Source organism: Anabas testudineus, chromosome 1 (assembly GCF_900324465.2).
Source record: "Anabas testudineus chromosome 1, fAnaTes1.2, whole genome shotgun sequence".
NCBI lineage: Eukaryota > Metazoa > Chordata > Actinopteri > Anabantiformes > Anabantidae > Anabas > Anabas testudineus.
In genome coordinates this window covers 24714865-24732910 of record NC_046610.1, presented here as the reverse complement: position 1 = coordinate 24732910, position 18046 = coordinate 24714865, and the positions used below count along the sequence as shown (strand labels likewise).

The following is an 18046-nucleotide window of genomic DNA, read 5'->3' as shown; positions in this document are numbered from 1 at the left end:
ATATAAGCTCTGAAATAATTTGTGAGAGCAGTGAGTGGGAATCAATAGTTCGCTACAGATGTGTCGCACACTCTAATATTTCGTTGGTCCAATGAGCTTCTGCAATGTCACATCATTTGCTCCTATACAGAGTTTTATTCATTTTTTTTACCAAGATCTTGTTCTGATGATGGAGAGTCGGACTGCTGAGCAAAGTCTTCTCCAGCACATCCTAAAGATTCTCAATGGGGTTAAGGTCTGGACTCTGTGGTGAACAATCCATGTATGAAAATGATGTGTCATGCTCCCTTAACTACTCTTTTACAATTTGAGCCTGATGAATCCTGGTATTATCATCTTGGAATATGCCCGTGTCATCAGGGAGGAAAAAAATCTGTAACCTGGTCATTCAGTATATTCAGGTAGTCAGCTGACCTCATTCTTTAGGCACATAACATTGTTGAACCTGGACCTGACCAACTGCAGCAGCCCCAGATCATAGCACTGCCCCCACAGACTTGTACAGTAGACACTAGATATGATGGGTGCATCACTTTACTCACCTCTGTTTTTACCCTGATGCACCTGGAATCAGGGTAAATCTGGACTCATCAGACCACATGAACTTCTTCTATTGCTCCAGAGTCTCTCTTTATGCTCTCTAGTAAATTTTAACCTTTTTTTCTGATTAACCTCAGTGACAAGAGGTTTTCTTATGGCGACACAACTGATTAGACACAGTCCCCTGAGTTCTCCACATTGTGCATGTGGAAACTTTTACTTTCACTATTAAACTGGTTTTTTTATTTACAATTTAACTATCCTTCATGTTTTTATGAATGCGTTGGACAGTTCTTATCCCACTTTTAGTAGTTTCATCAATCACTGTAGATGTTTCCTTTGTTTGATGCCAATGACTGTTTTGAAAGAGTTTAACATCTTTTTCATGACCACAGGAAGTGTCTTCAGACATGGTTGTTTAAGAAATGAGAAGTTGCTCACTGCATCAGTTCGGGTTCAATAACTTGTTGGCAGCTGAAAAACAATCATCGATTCAGTAATCATCCAGTGGGAGGCTCTTACCTATTTACTTTTTTTTCCTCCAACAGTTGTTATTATGGGACTATGCAGCACAGCGTACAGAGTTCTGTTGTGTAGTCTCTATATACAACTACACTGTTAACTACAACATGTTTGTAGTTAACATGTTATTGCTTCCACACTGTAAAAAGCTTGGTGATTTAATTTAGAATAGATTCAACTTTATTGTCGTTGCACACGTACAAGTACAACGAAAAGCCAACGAAATGCAGTTTAGGTCTAACCAGAAGTGTAATGAGCAGCAAGTGCAGATATAGTTATGTTACATAAGATAAAATAAAATCTACCTACTAAAAATGATTTGGATTCAAGTTTAGGTTGTGGGTTTATCCAGCTGCAGAATTTTCTAGGTCAAATGAGCTTAAGTTTCCTGTTTTAATAATTATGATAAACTAGATGTAGTTCACCATCAGGATTTGACTGTTTTTTATTTTTAACTTTCTGCCATTCCATTTTGGGAAGTATATGCAAATAAGGAAACAACATTGTAAAAAGAACCTAGATTGATGAATTAACTAACTACAGCAAGGTTATGTTTATTGAACATAGTCATTTTTATTAGCATATTATCATGGCAGGATAAAGTAAGATCTGGTAGTTAGTTTTCTTATATTTCCCTGTTAAATAATAGAAATTCCTCAGTTGGTAAAGAATCACATATCAAGATTCACTCTCTTCACAGGAAACACTCTGATTACTTCTTACTTTATTTTAATGCCCAAAATGATAAGTTTCTAGTTTCTAGTTTTTGCAGTGCACTTCATATTTTCCTCTTTGCCTGTATATTACTGGACTTTAAGTGTTAACAGTGTTTGTGTGAACTTGACCTTCGACACTGAAATGTGAGTTGACATGTAGCCAGCTGTGCCCTTTGAGGTTCACCTGAAACCCAAAACTAAGTCATCTGAGGGCCCCGGCGCCCCTGTTACAGCATGTGCCACGGCCCGTTCCTCAGCTACAGCTGCTCCAGAGCCTCTCTGTGACAGGTAGAGGATTTGGGAGATCAGTGGAAAAACTTGATCTGACTTTAAAAGTCAAGTTGTAGATGTGCTGCCACTAGAACGACTGCGCGATGTATTCATGAAGCGCCTCATTCAGATGACTCTCCAGTAGCTGTCTGATAGCAGGAACTGATTCATAACATCTCTATTTAAAAGACCTGACGCAGGTGTATGGATGAGCTGAGCACTAATCTCATGAAAAGAATAATCCAGACGAGCGTCTCTCACGCGGATCATTGTTCAGTTCAGTGAGCAGTCAGACATCGTCCTCCTCCTGCAAAGGTAACATCCAGCATCAGAAGATCTGCTGGATAAAGAAGCAGCTAAACGGAGCAGTCATAACAGAGTTTAATTTGAACACTCTTTGTCAGCGTACATATAGAGTTTGTAACGTGAAGAGTGTCAGTGTGCGCAGTCTGGAGGAGGGTCGGACACTGGTTCAAGAGAGCCATCTAGTGGACATCTACAGTCATGGCAGCGTTCCCACTAAAACGATTAAGGGGGAAAAGAAGAGAGAAGAGAAAAAAAAAACATTTTCTCACGCTGACACCGCTTCAAATTACATATTCATATCACCCAGCTCATCAGAATGTGAGACAGCGCCACCATGGAGCTAATAATAATTAATAACAAGGTATGGTCTTCTTTCTGTTTCATCTATTTCTCACATTACTGTCTGAGGAAACTGTCAAAACCTGCTGTGAGCACCTGAAACGTGCTGTGGTGATGCGTGACACTGAGCTCTAAGCACATACTTCATGTAACTTCCAAACACCGGTGATACATCTGTGCACACGCGTTTGGATGCAGGAGGAGCTAAACTTGCTGCCTCCTCTCTTCAGTGTGCATCCTGAGCTCAGAGAGCTCGTTCGTCTTCATCTGTCGCTCCCAGCCCCCTTAAATGTTTCTCTCATAACGCATCCCTCACCATATACCGTACGGTGTTTCTGTAACCTGCTGCATTGTCCTGCACCGCCACATCTGAACTGACTTCACCTGAGGCGCACGACATGCCGAATAGAGACAAGTCACAACAGTGACTGGAGGTATGAGACCAAATGAAAAGACAACAAAGATAATACATTTAATATTGTTTCTCTTTTGGGGCAATGCGAGATACAATGTAAACATGTACAAGATACAAAAAAAAAAAAAGAAAAAGATTAGAAAATGCCCTGTTTTCAAAAGGAAAGCACATGTGCACCAATGTCTCTGGTCAGAATCTGGACTGTTGTCTTTCATTAGTCTCCGCTTGGATGATTCATTGACATTTACAGTTGAACAAAGCCTCCTCGAGCCTCCTTGTGGCACATCTTTTTGAAAACTAGGAGTTTGTTGGTGTGAAGCACAATGCGCGTAAACAACGCTGCCAATAAAAAGCAAAGACAGAAAGAAAGGAGGGACATGAAGAGAGGAGCGTGTCCTTTTGGTCCCACTCGAGGCCTGTACTTGTTACTGTGTGTGTTAGTGCGGCTGATGTGCTGCTCACAGACGTACTGATCAAAACGCATGATGGCATCAGGCTTCCATGTTTTGCTTGTTTTTTTTTTCTTAGTTTTTGGCACACTGCTTTCCACGGCAGAGTGGGGACACATTCTTTTTCAGAAATGCAGCGTGGAGGCTAAAACCACGCTCTACCTTCCCTGTGAATCCACCTCAGCTGTCAGTCACCATCAGTCACTGCTGACAGCTCCCACACAGACACGGCACCAGGCGCGCCGCTGCTCCACTAGAAAGCCCCCAGTGCTGCAATACGTGAGGTTAATTAAGACACACCGTCGTGCTAATTAGAAACAGGGATTCAAACGGAGACAAAGGGAGAAGTGCCGCGGCAGAGACGCCTCGTTCCTCGATACAGCCTCTTTCTCCGGAGCTGGGAGTCAGCTCCCGCTGGCGCGTGGAGCGACTGCGATTCTGTGAGGAGGTTTTTACAATGACACAAATAATCAGCATCCTCCTTTTTCCCAGGCCTCTGAGGTTTTGCCTTTTCTCTTTTCTTTTTCTTTACCTCAAATGCTTGAGAAAAACCCTAACAGCTTCGTTCTTCTTTCCTTTCTTCTCTCACACTCAAACAAAAACCAGATATTAATTTAAAAAACAAAACAAAACACGTCCTACCTGCTCCAATACACATACTGAAACCTTCCTATCAAACCTGCCCCTCCTCCCATCAAACTACCGCCTTTATTAACCCAGCAGTTGCTCTGTTTCACAGCTGCGTGCAGTTTTTGATTTCTTTCCATTATGAATTCAAGCTTGAATCATTTAGATGTGAACAAACTCTTCAATTTGCAACAACACAAAGGGAATACGGTTTTTAAAAACAGAGACAAGGAATCCACCATTTGAAGTCACTTTTTTTTACCAACTACATTTCTCCAACCCCCAGCTCAACTCTCCCACCCCACAGGGCTACATAAGATCTGAAGAGAAGCTGTGGACGGAGAGCGAGGCTGAGACGAGCTGCTCATGTGTGAACTCATTTGTCTCTCACGTTGACTTTTAGTTCCAAAGGTTCAAAAACTTCAAGTGTTGCAATTAGAACATTGTTTGGAGAAATGGGGTTTGGTTCGGGCTCGGGCTTCGACACAGAGAGCTCATTAAGGCTGTAGGTGGGTAAAGGAGTTGGATAAAGCAGGCTCCAAGTTGCAAGGAATCACTTTTCATTTAGAGTAGAAACGGTGCCCAGGAGCCTTCATCCTTCATCTTCCTCCTATCAAAGTGCAGCTCCCCTCACCTCGCTCTCAACTCGGTCCCCACCACCTGCTGTCTGATCCAGCTCACAGCTGTTTTGGTTTTGTCTTTTCCTTAGTTTCTGGCACACACTAACTCTTTTCTTTAAATGCAACCTGCCCCTCGCATCCCTCCTCCTTGACCTCTTGAACTTTGCCTTCACACCTGCAGACAACCCATCACGTCGTGCGAATCGCGCACAAACACACATGCACACAAACACTCCCTGACAAACCCTCCTAGATGTCTCAATCACCTCGCTGGGAACAGTCTGCTCGGCTGTGTCGGAGGAACGAGGGCGAGACAGAGATATGTGGAAGAAAGAAAGAGACAGAAGTGCGGAGCAGAAAGGAAAGTGTAGCCAGGAGGAATACGTTATGACAGCAGCTAGTGTCTGGGATTACAGAGCTTAAGGTGCTTCACGCCTGAGAGGACACGTCCATTTGTTAAAATAAAAAGAGAGCGGGAAATAACAGAGGGCGCCGGCAGAGCAGAGCCGTCTCACCTGGCTAACCTCTGGGAATACGTCGGGAAACTCATATACTTCCTCGGGCACTGAATGGCTTCCCATCATCGGGAGCGTGCACCGGCCCAGCTGAGCTGGTGGAACACAGAAGTGTTACCTCGGCCAATTTCATTTCCATTCTGCCGAGTGTGCACACAGGTTTGACAGCGGCGTATCAAAGACAGCCTAAACATGGAAGCCATGATTGAAATGGGAAACTGTGACTTTAAAAATAGTTCAACTTTCTGGGATATAAACTTATTTGCTTCTTTTTTTTTTTTTTTTTTCTCTGGCCCAGAGTCACGTAAGACGATCGGTACCATTCTCCCATCTGTCCGCTGAATGTGAAGCCACTACTATGAGACTGTACCAGCACTGTTGAACACTTCTAACATCTTTTACTAACAGCTCAGTGAACACATTAAAGCTTCTGTGTTGGACATGCACAGATCTGAAGAGCAGAAATGAAAAGTTGTGGAGTTACGTGCAGGACTACTTGTTGGACATGATGTCAGCTCCCTGTTAAAACTCACAGCTTGTTTTTACATGACAAGCTTTAGAGATGTGTTCGCTGGCAGGTTTGGTTTTTAACCTTTTGACAACAGCAGGGTAACAACTTCTCCTTGATTCAAGTCTTAATGCTACGCTAATATTTACAGATCTCCCCAGACATGTTTACCAACACAACTAAATACTCTGCTTTGAATAATAATTTGTGTCAGGTTATAAATACTAATAAGAATTCAATTAAGTTTAAAAATCCAGTCTCATGCTAAGCTGTGCTAACACCTTCTAACTGTGGCTTTAGATTCCTGTGAGGAAATAACAATAAAGCAATAAAATAGCAAAATCACCTTGTGGCTACATACTTTTCCTCCCAGATTTGAGGAGAGCACAGAGAAGCTGAATGTAAGATCAGACCTAAAGTCCAACTCTGCACAAGCGTACATCATTCTGTGGAGTGGAAGCTGAATTCAAGTGGGGGGACGAAGAGAGAATGCTATCGATCTTTTCACATACCTCTGGGCTAAAAAGCAAATAAGCACATTTTCCAAACCACTGAACTATTTTTGAAGGTGTCCAAACAGAAGAATTCATGAATACAAGACAGGGAACTCTGTAAATAGGCCTGTACACACAGGGACTCTTTAGCTCACTGACATATTCACCTGTTGCACACTGATAAGGCCTGCCGGGAGCGTGGAACAGAAAAAAGACATTTAAGTTGTTTTTTTTGTTTTTTTACATTTTTGGCATACATCCTGGAAGTTGATGGATTGCACTGAGATGGCCTGAAGGAGCGTTCACCTCCCTGGTCTCTTGTTTACCGCTGAGACTCGGCGTCTCTTAGCCCATCGTCGCAGATGGTTCCAAATGTCACCTTCGCCGTGGTGATCGGTGAAGAAAGTCTGACTTGGCTTGACAGCGGTGGTGTAAATGTCAAGAGAGGCTTCCGCACAGACAGACAGAGAGGACACGCACTCCAGAGGGAAAGAAAAGAAGAGGAAGAAGAAAACAACACATAAACAAGAAACTATCAAAATTCCATTCAGGCACGAATGTGACAGCTCAGAGGAGGGCCGCTGAGGACCCTCAATGATGGGCCCACAACTCTCCATCTGTGAAGAAGACCCCAGATGGCTGAAATGTCAGTACAGAGTGGGTCAGAGGGGTTCTGCCATGCCATTCACAAATCACTGTCCACTGCCAATCCAGAGCAGGAGAAGCAGAAGTCCAGCATGACAGGAGATAATGAGGTGTCACATAAGACTGCTTTGGTCCAATGAGTCCAGTGAGTTTTCAGATGCTTTTAGAGCCTTACACATGTGCTCCTTCAGACAGAATTCAAATGTTGACAATAGCCCACGGCTGGCAGTTTGACATATGTGCTCCAAACCAATGTAATGGCATCATTCACAAATTTCCACATCTCTGATGTTTGTCCTATTGTAGAAGCGTTTTTTGAATCTATTGCACATTTCCTCACAGGTACATAACAGAATTTTACAAAATAGGGCAAAAGGGAAGAAAACGAACAAACGAACAAAAAACAAGTAAAAGCCTGAATCAAGATAGATGTTATGCAGCTAAAAGGACACCGATCAGCCATCACATTATCTCCACCTGGTGGTTTGAATGTTGTGGCTGAGCGGTGCACGCTCGACACTCAGCGATTCCTCTGCAAGTAAATTCTTCTCAATCAAACGAAGCGATATGCAATAATAATATAAAGTGATTCAACACATTTACATAATGCCTTCGTCTGGATGGGAGGGGCCTCGCTACGGCAAAGCAAATATCACCCACACCCTAATTCATTATTCTTTATTTTGACTGGTGAGTTGGCATTCTGCATACTATTAGTGGTACTGCAGTCCAATTTGAGTAATAAGAATAGCAGATTCAGAGATATTTTGAATGAGTGAATAAAGGTGACAAGACATAAAACTATTAAAAATAAATACTTAATTAGGCATTATGTAAAGCACAATAAGGATGAAGGAAGTGCCCGTGATTTGCTAAAGTTGCAGCACACAGCATAGAGAAAAAATTCAAAAATAAAAATAAATTATTGCCCAATAAAAATATATGTGTTAAAAAATATTTGTAGCTGCACCGAGATGAAAAAACAAACAACAATTACATTTCTGTACAGTTTTGGGTAGACTCACTGACCAGCAGTGCATTTCTTATTGCACTGAGGTAGGGTGGCTAAATCATGTTGTAGTACCTCGGACCTGTCACAGGACGTCTTGTTTCTCCAATTCTACTCAAAGTGACTGTGGCGCCTTCTCTGCCATGAAGAGAACTCACTGCTCATTTGAGGTGAGGAAAAAAATCGAAATAATCCCAAAAATGTATTTAATAAATAATATGCTGAGTATTTACTGCATCTTTCCATTAATGCACCATAAAAACAGTTTTAAGGTGCACTAACTCACAAAACAGAACCACTTCGTTCCTCATTACTGTCACTGTGTGATCACAGAGTAACAACAAACAGACAAACAGAAACAACAACAACAAATATATGGATTTGCTAAAATAGATAACTGCAATCTAGCAGGTACTGTACTTAGTTTAATACTATGATACTGTCCAGCAGAAACATAATGAAAAGAAAGTGTTCTTTCTCATGAGAGCTCACACCATTCGTTAGAAAATGTATTTCAGCAGTCTTGAACATCAGCCATTAGAGTTTGGAAAAGTTGGATTTCAGCCCTGATTTCACGTATCTAACTTCTTATTTTAATAGGTAATTGCTTTCTTTTATCTATGAGTTTATATTTTGTGTCATGAAACCCAGCTATAATTTGGAAGACAATAAACTACGATAAAAAACAATACTGCACAGCAATATCTAATATTTCAAGTGACATGTTTATTTCATGTTTCAGTCGATTGATATGTATTGAAAATGTATCAAGTGTTTCCAGATATTGATAGGATTTTTTTTGTTCCGTTTAGAAACCTCATTTTTAGGCATGGTGTTGAACACAATCTTTATTTGTACCATAAATAAATAGTAACAATCACAAAACCAGCCAATAAAATGTTCTCTCTCTTTGGTTTGATCACATTTTGGCCTAAATGCTATGCAGATATGTCCCTGGGATTCAACTGTTTCACTGCATTTCCAGTACTTGTTTAATACAGCTGCGCAATTATTCAATTAATACAAAAGAATGTATATATATATATATATATAGATATATATATATATATTATATATATATATATATCTATCTATATATATATATATATATATATATATATATATCAATTGTTCCTGGAGCTAAAACACCACAGTACACCTAAATGTGTGTAAACTAATTGTTTTTCTGAGGTTATTAGCTTCCCAGATATGAGGTGCTTTTGTTCCGGATAGCACTCCAGTTAGAAGTTGTTCCTTTAATTTTCCAGAATTTTTAAATATCCAAAAGTTGTTTTCAAGTTTCACAGGTTTTTTTTTTTAAATACATTTGTTATCCCATAGATATTTATCTCTGGGTTTAAGAACATGAACGTAAACCTATTTTTTGGGGCTTGAGTATCTATGCCAAAACTATTCCAATTTACCAAACTGGAGCAGCTACTGTATATTTTGAATATTATCAGTTCAGATGGTCCAAGATACAAGGCAGGACCTTTAACTTTTCTAACTTTGGGCTACTGGTGGCAAAGAGATGTCACAAGAAAGCAGAAATAATTCTCTAAGAAAGACTTGCATCAACACAAGACATTGGAACATGAACAATGAACTACAAATACTAATTCTGAAATCAAAGTGTTGTTTTAGCTTGCTTGATGACTTGTAGCTTAACTCAAAAAAATTCTCAGACTTAAATTTCGGAGATGTAAGTGCCTTAAATGTCTATTTTTTTCTTTCTTCAATCTGTGCATCAGACCAATTGGAGCACTTGAGATCGATACTGCACTTTGTTTGCACACCATAGTGGAGCTCTTAAATTGTTAAGGAAATACTCTAGGTCGTGTTCATAGGCCTATGGCACTCTTAAAAGATTTGGTTGATTTAATGTTTTGCCATCCACCATTCATTTCACCATTCAGGTGATCAAAGACAAAAGGCACTTAATGGCCATCATAGTCAGTGAAGGGCAGGAATAAGCATCGCCATTACCCTGCTCAACTTCTGTATTACGTGATGTAAACCTCTTTAAGAGGTCATCATTCCCATTCATAATGTTTTATATCTCAAAGACATTGTCCTCAGATTTCCTTACTCAAGGATGTCCAATCTCATGTTTCTGTCTCTCACTCCCACCCATTTAAAATCTTTACACTGCTCTTTGTGTACATTTTAGTAAACCAGCACTAAAAGTGTCCTTCCTTATCAGATTTAAAGTCTTTTTCATAAATGTACATTTTCATGGACATATTGCTTATGGGAGATTGCAGGTAACATTCTTAAGGAATGATGCCACCTACATCCTTCGAGACATCAAAAGGTGGGGTGGGTTTGGGGGTGAAGACTAGGGGAAGGTTGTGGGTTTGGATCTACTTTTTCCGCTCTAGGTAGTTGGAGGGCACCCAGCCTTTGCGGGGAAGCAGGCTGTCCTGCACCTGGCAGTACCACCATCCATTGGGATTTCTCTCCAATACCTCCAGACAAGTGCCCTCAGTGAAACCCATAGTCTCCTCATCTCCACGATAGTCAGCGATGGAAACATACACATCCCTGCCAAGGTTATTATGGATCATTTGGTTCTTTTCTATGGGCTTGGGCCGAACTGTGGAAACAGGGATGCCATTGCGTTGGTTAGCCCTGCTGAGGGCCTCCTGGACAGTGCTTGTGCTGAATGCACTCCCTGTCGACCCCAGGCTGGACCGCTCAGCAGGCCTTGTCTGACTTTCAACAACAACATGAGGCCTCACGGTGCTAAAGGAGGCATTTCGACGGACACCCAGAGTGGCAGAACCAGAACCATAGTGATCACTCTTGCCAAGAGACTCATTTCGCCTCAGGGACCCTGTCATGTAATGAGTATCCTTGGCTGGCTGTGTTGTGGTCACAAACACAGACTGAGGCCGCACCGCTACCTGGCGTACCCCATTCCTCATCCTTACACCTCCATTGACCATCCCAGATGGTTTCGAGAAGCCACCGGGAGGCTTAGAAGGAATTGGTGGGGTGTTCCTTCTCAGGCCTTGATGCTGATGGGTCAGACCCTGAATATTAATGTTATTGAGGGCCAAAACACGCTGCTCGTTTTTCTCTAGGCTGTTTGACTTACTCCCACCACTCCCATGTCCATCTGTTTCCAACCCACCTGCATCACCCACTTGTTTGACAGGTTCCAGGTAGTATGAGGGAGCCCACCCCTCCTCTGAGCCCCAACGGATGTACCACCAACCACTCTCCTGCTTTTCCAGAACCTCAACTTCTGCCCCGGCTGGGAAGCTGACTTCAGAATCCTGGACCTTCTTATAAGCATCAACGGCACGGTAGAGATTGGGGCCTTCCACATCTGAGGAGTCCCCACGGCTGCCTTTGGAGTAAACTGAAGAGAGATCTGAAGTACTGCGTGAACACATCGAGTCCTCTGAAGAGATAACAGAAGCAGTTTCAGAGTCGTCCCCACGAGAAGGCTTGAGTCCATGTCGAAACTGACTTGTAGGCCTTAGCTGCCGTCTCAAAGAGCTAATGTCCATCCTCTCAGGACTTTGCGGCTCTGATTTGGTCAGGAGTGGTTTAGGTCTGACAGAAGGCTTGGGCCTTGTAGAAGGGCTTTGACCTAGCCTCTGCTCCATGTCCCGGGTGAAGGCAGGTCCTTTCTTGGGGCCTCTACTTAATTCATCTGATGAAGAATGGGGACTGCTGTCCTGGGACCTCAGGTTAATATCTATGTGTCTGCCAAGGGTCTGACTTCTCCGATTCATCTCTGGTGTCATAGTCTTCACGGGTCTACCAGCTAAAGGTGAGGATCCAGAGGGTTTTCGTGGGACTGTGGAGGAGTGATAGCTCCTTGGGGAATTGGGCTCACTGGAACCTTTGGGTAGGATTCCTTCAACACCACTACCTGCCCTGAAGCCATCATTCTCATAGATACACTCCTCTTTAGCATCATCTTCTACAGACCTGAAGGAGGATCTTCGATGAGTAAATACAGGGGAAGCCTTACAAACCGGGGGGGAGGCCTTGCAGGAAGGTGGGGAGCTGTGGTACTTGTCGCTTACTACACTGCTGATCTTCACATCCAGTGAGTGCTCATTCTTTAGAGAATCTGTGTCAGATTCGCCTTCGCATCCAATTGCCGGAACATCATATTCAGGTTCCTCATACACAGGCCTGCTCGGTGGCTCTGAGATTTTGGAGGCAGAGTTAGTAGGAGGGGAAGCCTCCACAGAGTCTGTTTTTTTGACAGGGGGAGCTGGTGGCGGGACTTTGGGACGGGTCAGGGTGCTGGTTCGACGGCTGAGGTTGGGTTTCTTGCGTTTGTCGATGTAGGAGCAGGGGGCCCAGCCCTCCATTTCTCCAATCTGTACATACCACCAGCCTCCAGGGTTCTTCTCTATCACCTACACAACAAGGCAATAAAAGCTATTTAAAATATAAATAAGAAATAAAGACATTATCTAAAAATGTGTTAAACGTGTCCAAATGTCAAATTTGGCTCCATTTTGTTTAAAATTTCTTCATGTGATATACTAAACAACTCTCTGCTTCACTTTCCTCAGGAATCGTTTAATACAGACCCCTTTATGCTGGGCTTAAGTTGATACCTTAGTTTTTTTTACACAGAGCTAAAAAAAGGTGCTGGTTAGCTGCTGGTCATTGTGTATAAAGCACAAGCCAGGGCTAGGACTATAATTTTACACGATCAAAAGAATGATGATTTATGGAACAATTTATTTTCCGCTTTGAACAAACCATAGATGATGATGTAGGTATATCTAGAATTGTGAAAAATAACTCTTAAGAACAGGAATGTTGTAATTCTCTCCATTATGTTGCATGCTCTGCAAGCACGAATCTCAAGGTTGAATCTATACAGCTACCTGTCTATCTTGAGACCACTAAGCAGACATACACATCCACAATGAGCCCTGTCTCATCTCAGTGATAGTGTAGAACTGGCCTCTTACATCAGCCTTTTGTCCTCCACGGAAACTGATGCCATCAGAGATTGAGGACTGGAAATCTGCTATTGTGTAATACTCTGCTTCCACAGCAGGGGGCTCTGGAGGCTTGGGTAACTGGAATCCCTGCACAAAGGGGGAGAAACATCAGCAAGCTGACATCATCTTTAGTCATCATTAAATTTTATCTCACTATGACTACAGACAGATATGAACATACAATATAAGTAATATGTAAGTATCTCAAGTAAGAACTTCAGACAGTTAAAAATAAGCACAATCTTTTCTCGTGTGATATCTGTGCCTGTAGTTTATTTTGTTTTTCTGTATATACAAGATATTGTGTTTAAACATACAAATAAAAAAAGAGTATTGGTAGGAAGTAGTAGTGAGTCTTACTAAATTGGTTTCCCTCCTTGGGGGAGGTTTTTGTCTCAGATTTGGAGATCCTGGAAAACACAATGGCATCTTATAAATATGTTACTGCACATATTCTATACCAACACACATTCTTCATGAGCTAAAACTTTTGCTTGGAAACACTAACTCACTTTACTGTTAGTATGCAAGTCAAATAAAAATCCACACACTGAACACTTTAAAATTCTTTGTTACATTGCCTCACAGGTTAGTGTAACACTGTGTGTTATTAGATCACACCAGAACCACCATTGGAAATACCACCAGTCAGGTAGATTACCTATAGCATCAAATCCTATACAAAAGAAAAATTACACATTTCATTTTCTGTTAAGACAAATACAAATCCCCTTAACCTTAGCAACAATGCATTTACTGTTTTACCTGTCTTCAAACACTACAAACACTCACCAATTTCCACTCTATGCGGTGCCACTCTCGCAACAGCTGGGGACCCAGGCTCACTTCTCCCCTTATTTTCATGTAGTGCAGCACTTGCTGCTATTCCTAGACATGGACTGTTGGTGTCACGGCCCGCACTCAGCCTCCTGCCTGTCTCTGCATTGATTTCCGAGCTGTAGGGCATGGGCAGGCTGATCTCGCTCTTGGAGATGTGGCGCTCCGGAGTAGCACTACCCTCCCCATCTGTCTGTATGTCCTTCTCACTAACAGATTTCTTCTGCAGCAAGTTGCTGATCTCCATAATATTGCCAATGATCTCCACAGGGCCTGTCAGGGTCTTTTTGCGGGGGGAGAAGTCTTCTTTCACCTTTTTCAAGTAGGAAGCAGGGGCCCAGCCCTCTTTTCCTAAATACCTGGCCACAGAATACATAAAAAAAGGTTTAATGTAAGCTAGCTGAGTTCATCCCTGTTTTCTACTACTTAATGGAACATTAGCGTCAGTTTTACAAATACTAGTTCTGAATACAGAAGACAAAACATTTAATGCCGGCATTACAGTATGTTTAAGGGGCATGGAGTCTGAAGCTAAATCAAACTAATGTTGTTATTGGATGTGTTATGTGCATCAACCTTAGAAATTAAATTATAGTTTTACAATTATGTAGTATAATACACCCAGTATGATCATCTGCACTGGAAAAAAGACACTATTCTAATCGTAGTGACATAGGAGTAGCCTAAGGCAAGTAAACAGAGTGCATAATAAATTACACTGCTTCCCCATATTTCAATATTCATTGCTATGCTAAATGAGTCACATTACAGTGCTTTGTAAAACAATAAGTAATGTTCTAAATGCCATCATTACACACCTCCCACTGTGACCACAAGGAGTCCTCATAACTAAAAAAAGTCCCATGCTTGGACTTCTCTGCTCAAAAAGGGAGGGACATCTGGAGGATTATGTCTTGTTGGACACTATTCTCTAAAATGACTCGTGGTGCATTGCAATGTGGGCCAAGGAGAGAACAAGCTGTTTGAACAAGCAGTGTGTGTACACATATTAGCCGAACACTGCAAATATTCTATCAGCATAAACACATTTAGCAGGGACTGTATATATGCTCATACAATGTATGATTGCATATGTACGTGAGATGCCACATGGCAGCATGTTATAGTAAACAACTCTGCAGTGAAGCTCCACTCTTTTGTCCCCTGGGATACAAGGAAACAAACAGCTGGCAGGAAATACACATTGGCTGGGTAAACAACACATATATGTGCAAATATGTGAACAGACACACACACGACACCTATGTTGGCACGGCTTCTGTTTATGCTGTGGAAAGGCGGAAATTCACAAGGAACAAATTTTGTTGGTCAGACATAAGTAGGCTATAGAATGGTTTCCTCATGGTTTACCTAAATGTTCTGGCCATGCACAAAGCCTGCGAGGAACTATGTGAACAATCTTGCAGATGACACTGCCATTACCTACACATAGGTTGCTGAGAGGCACTTCAGAAGGACCTTGCTAAACCTGCTGCCACCACAACCCGACAATAGATAAGTGAAAGAAATTAACAGATGGTTTCACCAATCCAAAATCAGGCAATTAAGAGTAGCGAGAAACCACTATCACAGCATTAAGTATGAACAATGTCACTGCTCTCTAAGGACTCTTTGGCTTTGAAAGTTTCCATTTTCTCATCAATTACTGGGTGTGGACTTGGTATTCATGTCCCTACAGAGACAGTTCTGTAAAATGATTCACAGTTTACTCACCTGATGTACCACCAGCCCTCCAGATTCTTTTGGATGACCTCCACGGTGACCCCCTTCTCAAAGCTAACTTCATCCTTCCCTTGGCTGGTGTATGGCTGTATCGTTACATATTTCTCCTCTGGAGATTAAAAAGGGGGGAAAGGACAGAGAAACAGAGACAAAGTGAGTAAAATGTTGTGAAATAGTTGTACAGCAAGGGGTTAAACTACTGTATACTTTACGTCTTCCCAGAGGGCCTTATGAGGGGGGAAAATTGTGAGTGTGACCTACTTAAAATGCTCTGATTATTTCCATACCAACACAAACAAACCCCCCTCCCTCTTGTCACACACAACACTAACAAACAGCTCCCTCTACAGGCTCAACCCGCCCCCTCCCTTACTGCCTGTTCTTTATCCACTACAGGCCTCAAAGCTAACAGGACCCTGATCCAGTGTTCACATCTCTCCAAAGGGAGATTCCTCTTCTAAGAGCAGGACTAAATCAGGGCCTCCTGAAAGGAGATAAAATAAGAGCAAGATCTCTCTCCTCGACCCCTCTATGACTGCCACTGCTCTCTCACACTGCTGGGCTTCCAAGGCACTGTAGAGAAGGAAATGCTACAGTGGGCTTAGTGGGGTCCAAGAGAAGGTTAGTGGATTTATAAACTCCAAGGCAAAAGAAGTGAGCAGAAAAGCTAGCAATAGCAGATGGATTTGACCAGCAGGAATGACTTGGTAGGAGTATGCAGAGGTGAAAAATATGCTATTCTGAAACCCTCATTATGTGATGGAGGAAAATGGAGAAAGAAAGTGCCGGAAGGGAATCTAAACACATATAGACTCTAGGAGATCTGTGTTACACAGGAGAGCGTGACCTTAGATGGCTGGACGTAATAATACTACAGTCAGATGAAATGTGAGGGCAGCCATGATACCACTGAGGTTTGACTACATGTGCTTATTCAGCTGAATGCATGCTTTGAATAGGTGTGGTATGTCCACATAGCAGTGATTCAACCTCTTCTCCTGCCTGTCAGAGTGGAATGTCTGGCCCTTAACTTTGTGTGTATATGTGAATGTGTAGCAGCTAGGCTTGAATACTTGCAGGACAGTCAGGGATTGACAAATGGAGTGTCTTACAGGGGAATCTGGAACATCTACCTTACTGTGTGTGCTTTTTATGTATGCATGTAAATGCCAATAAGAAAGTCTCGTATTTTGTGTTAAGTGCATGTGTGTGCTGTAGACTTTGATGTTGTTGCCTTAAATTCTTAGTCATGTCTATTAATCAAATGTATGCGACTGTCTTGGGGGCTGTACATTTGCCTCAGTGTCCAACTCAGCTTGTGCGTGTGTGCTGTGTTGGTGCAGACATCACATTACAGGGACAGAACAGTGAGTGGAGTAGGCTGTCAGTGGGACTCTATCAATCAGATTAGAGACCTGCCAATGACAGCGCTCTGTAAAAACACAAGATCACTGCCAGCAGAGAGGAGGGACGACTGTTCCATTGAACCATGGAGCGCAGGACGCCACCCCGGGCCGAGTACACAGTGGGGTTACTTCACTGTCAGTAGCCAATCGACGCCCTCAGAGAGGTCAAGGCACTCCAATCTGGCCTTGTGTTACAGGAGAGTTCAGTAATTTAATTTGAGTCCAGGGGCCAACCTAATTTTATTGACTAGATCTCAGGATCATGTCCTCGTCCTATTTATGAAGAGTCACATAAAAAGCAAAGAAATGTGTCAGCAAACCAGTATATGACTGCTTTCTTCCATTAGCAAATTACATCCTCCGAGAATATCAATCCTACGTGAACGGTCTTTGTGTTTGTCCTCTGCCAGTGCTACTAAATCAAACTGTATCTGAAGTGTCTGTGCAGAGCTGTAAAACCTCACTCACAGGCTTCTTCTCACAAGCTAAGCAATGTATTATCAGGCACGCACAGGAGTGCCTCTATTGGAAAAAAATTGTTGGGGAATGTGGATAACAAAAGGGTGTGGAAGCTGAAGATATGACAACAGTAGAAAAACTGAAAATTGGTACCAGTGAAAGGCTTCAAATAATTTTTATTATCTTAACAGTGCTACAACTTCCTACATCAAGTGCATTTAATCAGACCAGTCTCCCAGCCTTTTTTTGGGACTTTCATAACTTTCTGGCTCTAATCCCATTAGCAGAGCCAAGTAATCTGGCATACCAAGCAGTTCAGCACGAACCGCTACCTGCACATACTGTACTGTATTACCTGTAGAGGTATTTGATCTACATCCGTCTGAAGCACAGAGGGAAAAAAGGCAAAGGCAGGCAGGCTGCCTGCGTAATTGGACAGCATGTCGACAGACAGTAACAGAGATGCAATATTAAATTTGGTGCTAAATGAAAAAAAAGATTTAATCCAGAAAAATTGACTTTGACATGTCTCCAGTCAGCTTTAGTTTTCGTGGAGAGGTTATTTTTGATGGTGGAAAATGAGCTACTGGTCCAGGAGCTGTTAGCATGTTTGCACCATAGCCAGTAACACTCACTGCCAT

General features: G+C 42.2%; 1 protein-coding gene across 4 annotated transcripts in view; it reads right to left on the bottom strand.

Annotated features, from left to right (window-relative positions):
* Positions 1-9106: 9106 nt before the first annotated feature.
* The window catches only part of sh3pxd2aa (SH3 and PX domains 2Aa), an 83517-nt gene continuing 74577 nt past the window's right edge, over positions 9107-18046 (bottom strand). For all 4 annotated transcript variants that reach the window (XM_026360802.1, XM_026360803.1, XM_026360804.1 and 1 more), the window contains 5 exons: positions 15532-15649; positions 13753-14156; positions 13321-13370; positions 12928-13047; positions 9107-12360 (listed from right to left, as the gene is read on the bottom strand). In XM_026360802.1, coding sequence (XP_026216587.1) covers positions 10339-12360; positions 12928-13047; positions 13321-13370; positions 13753-14156; positions 15532-15649 — 2714 coding nt within the window. In that variant the 3' untranslated portion in view covers positions 9107-10338. The remainder of the gene's footprint in view (positions 12361-12927; positions 13048-13320; positions 13371-13752; positions 14157-15531; positions 15650-18046) is intronic.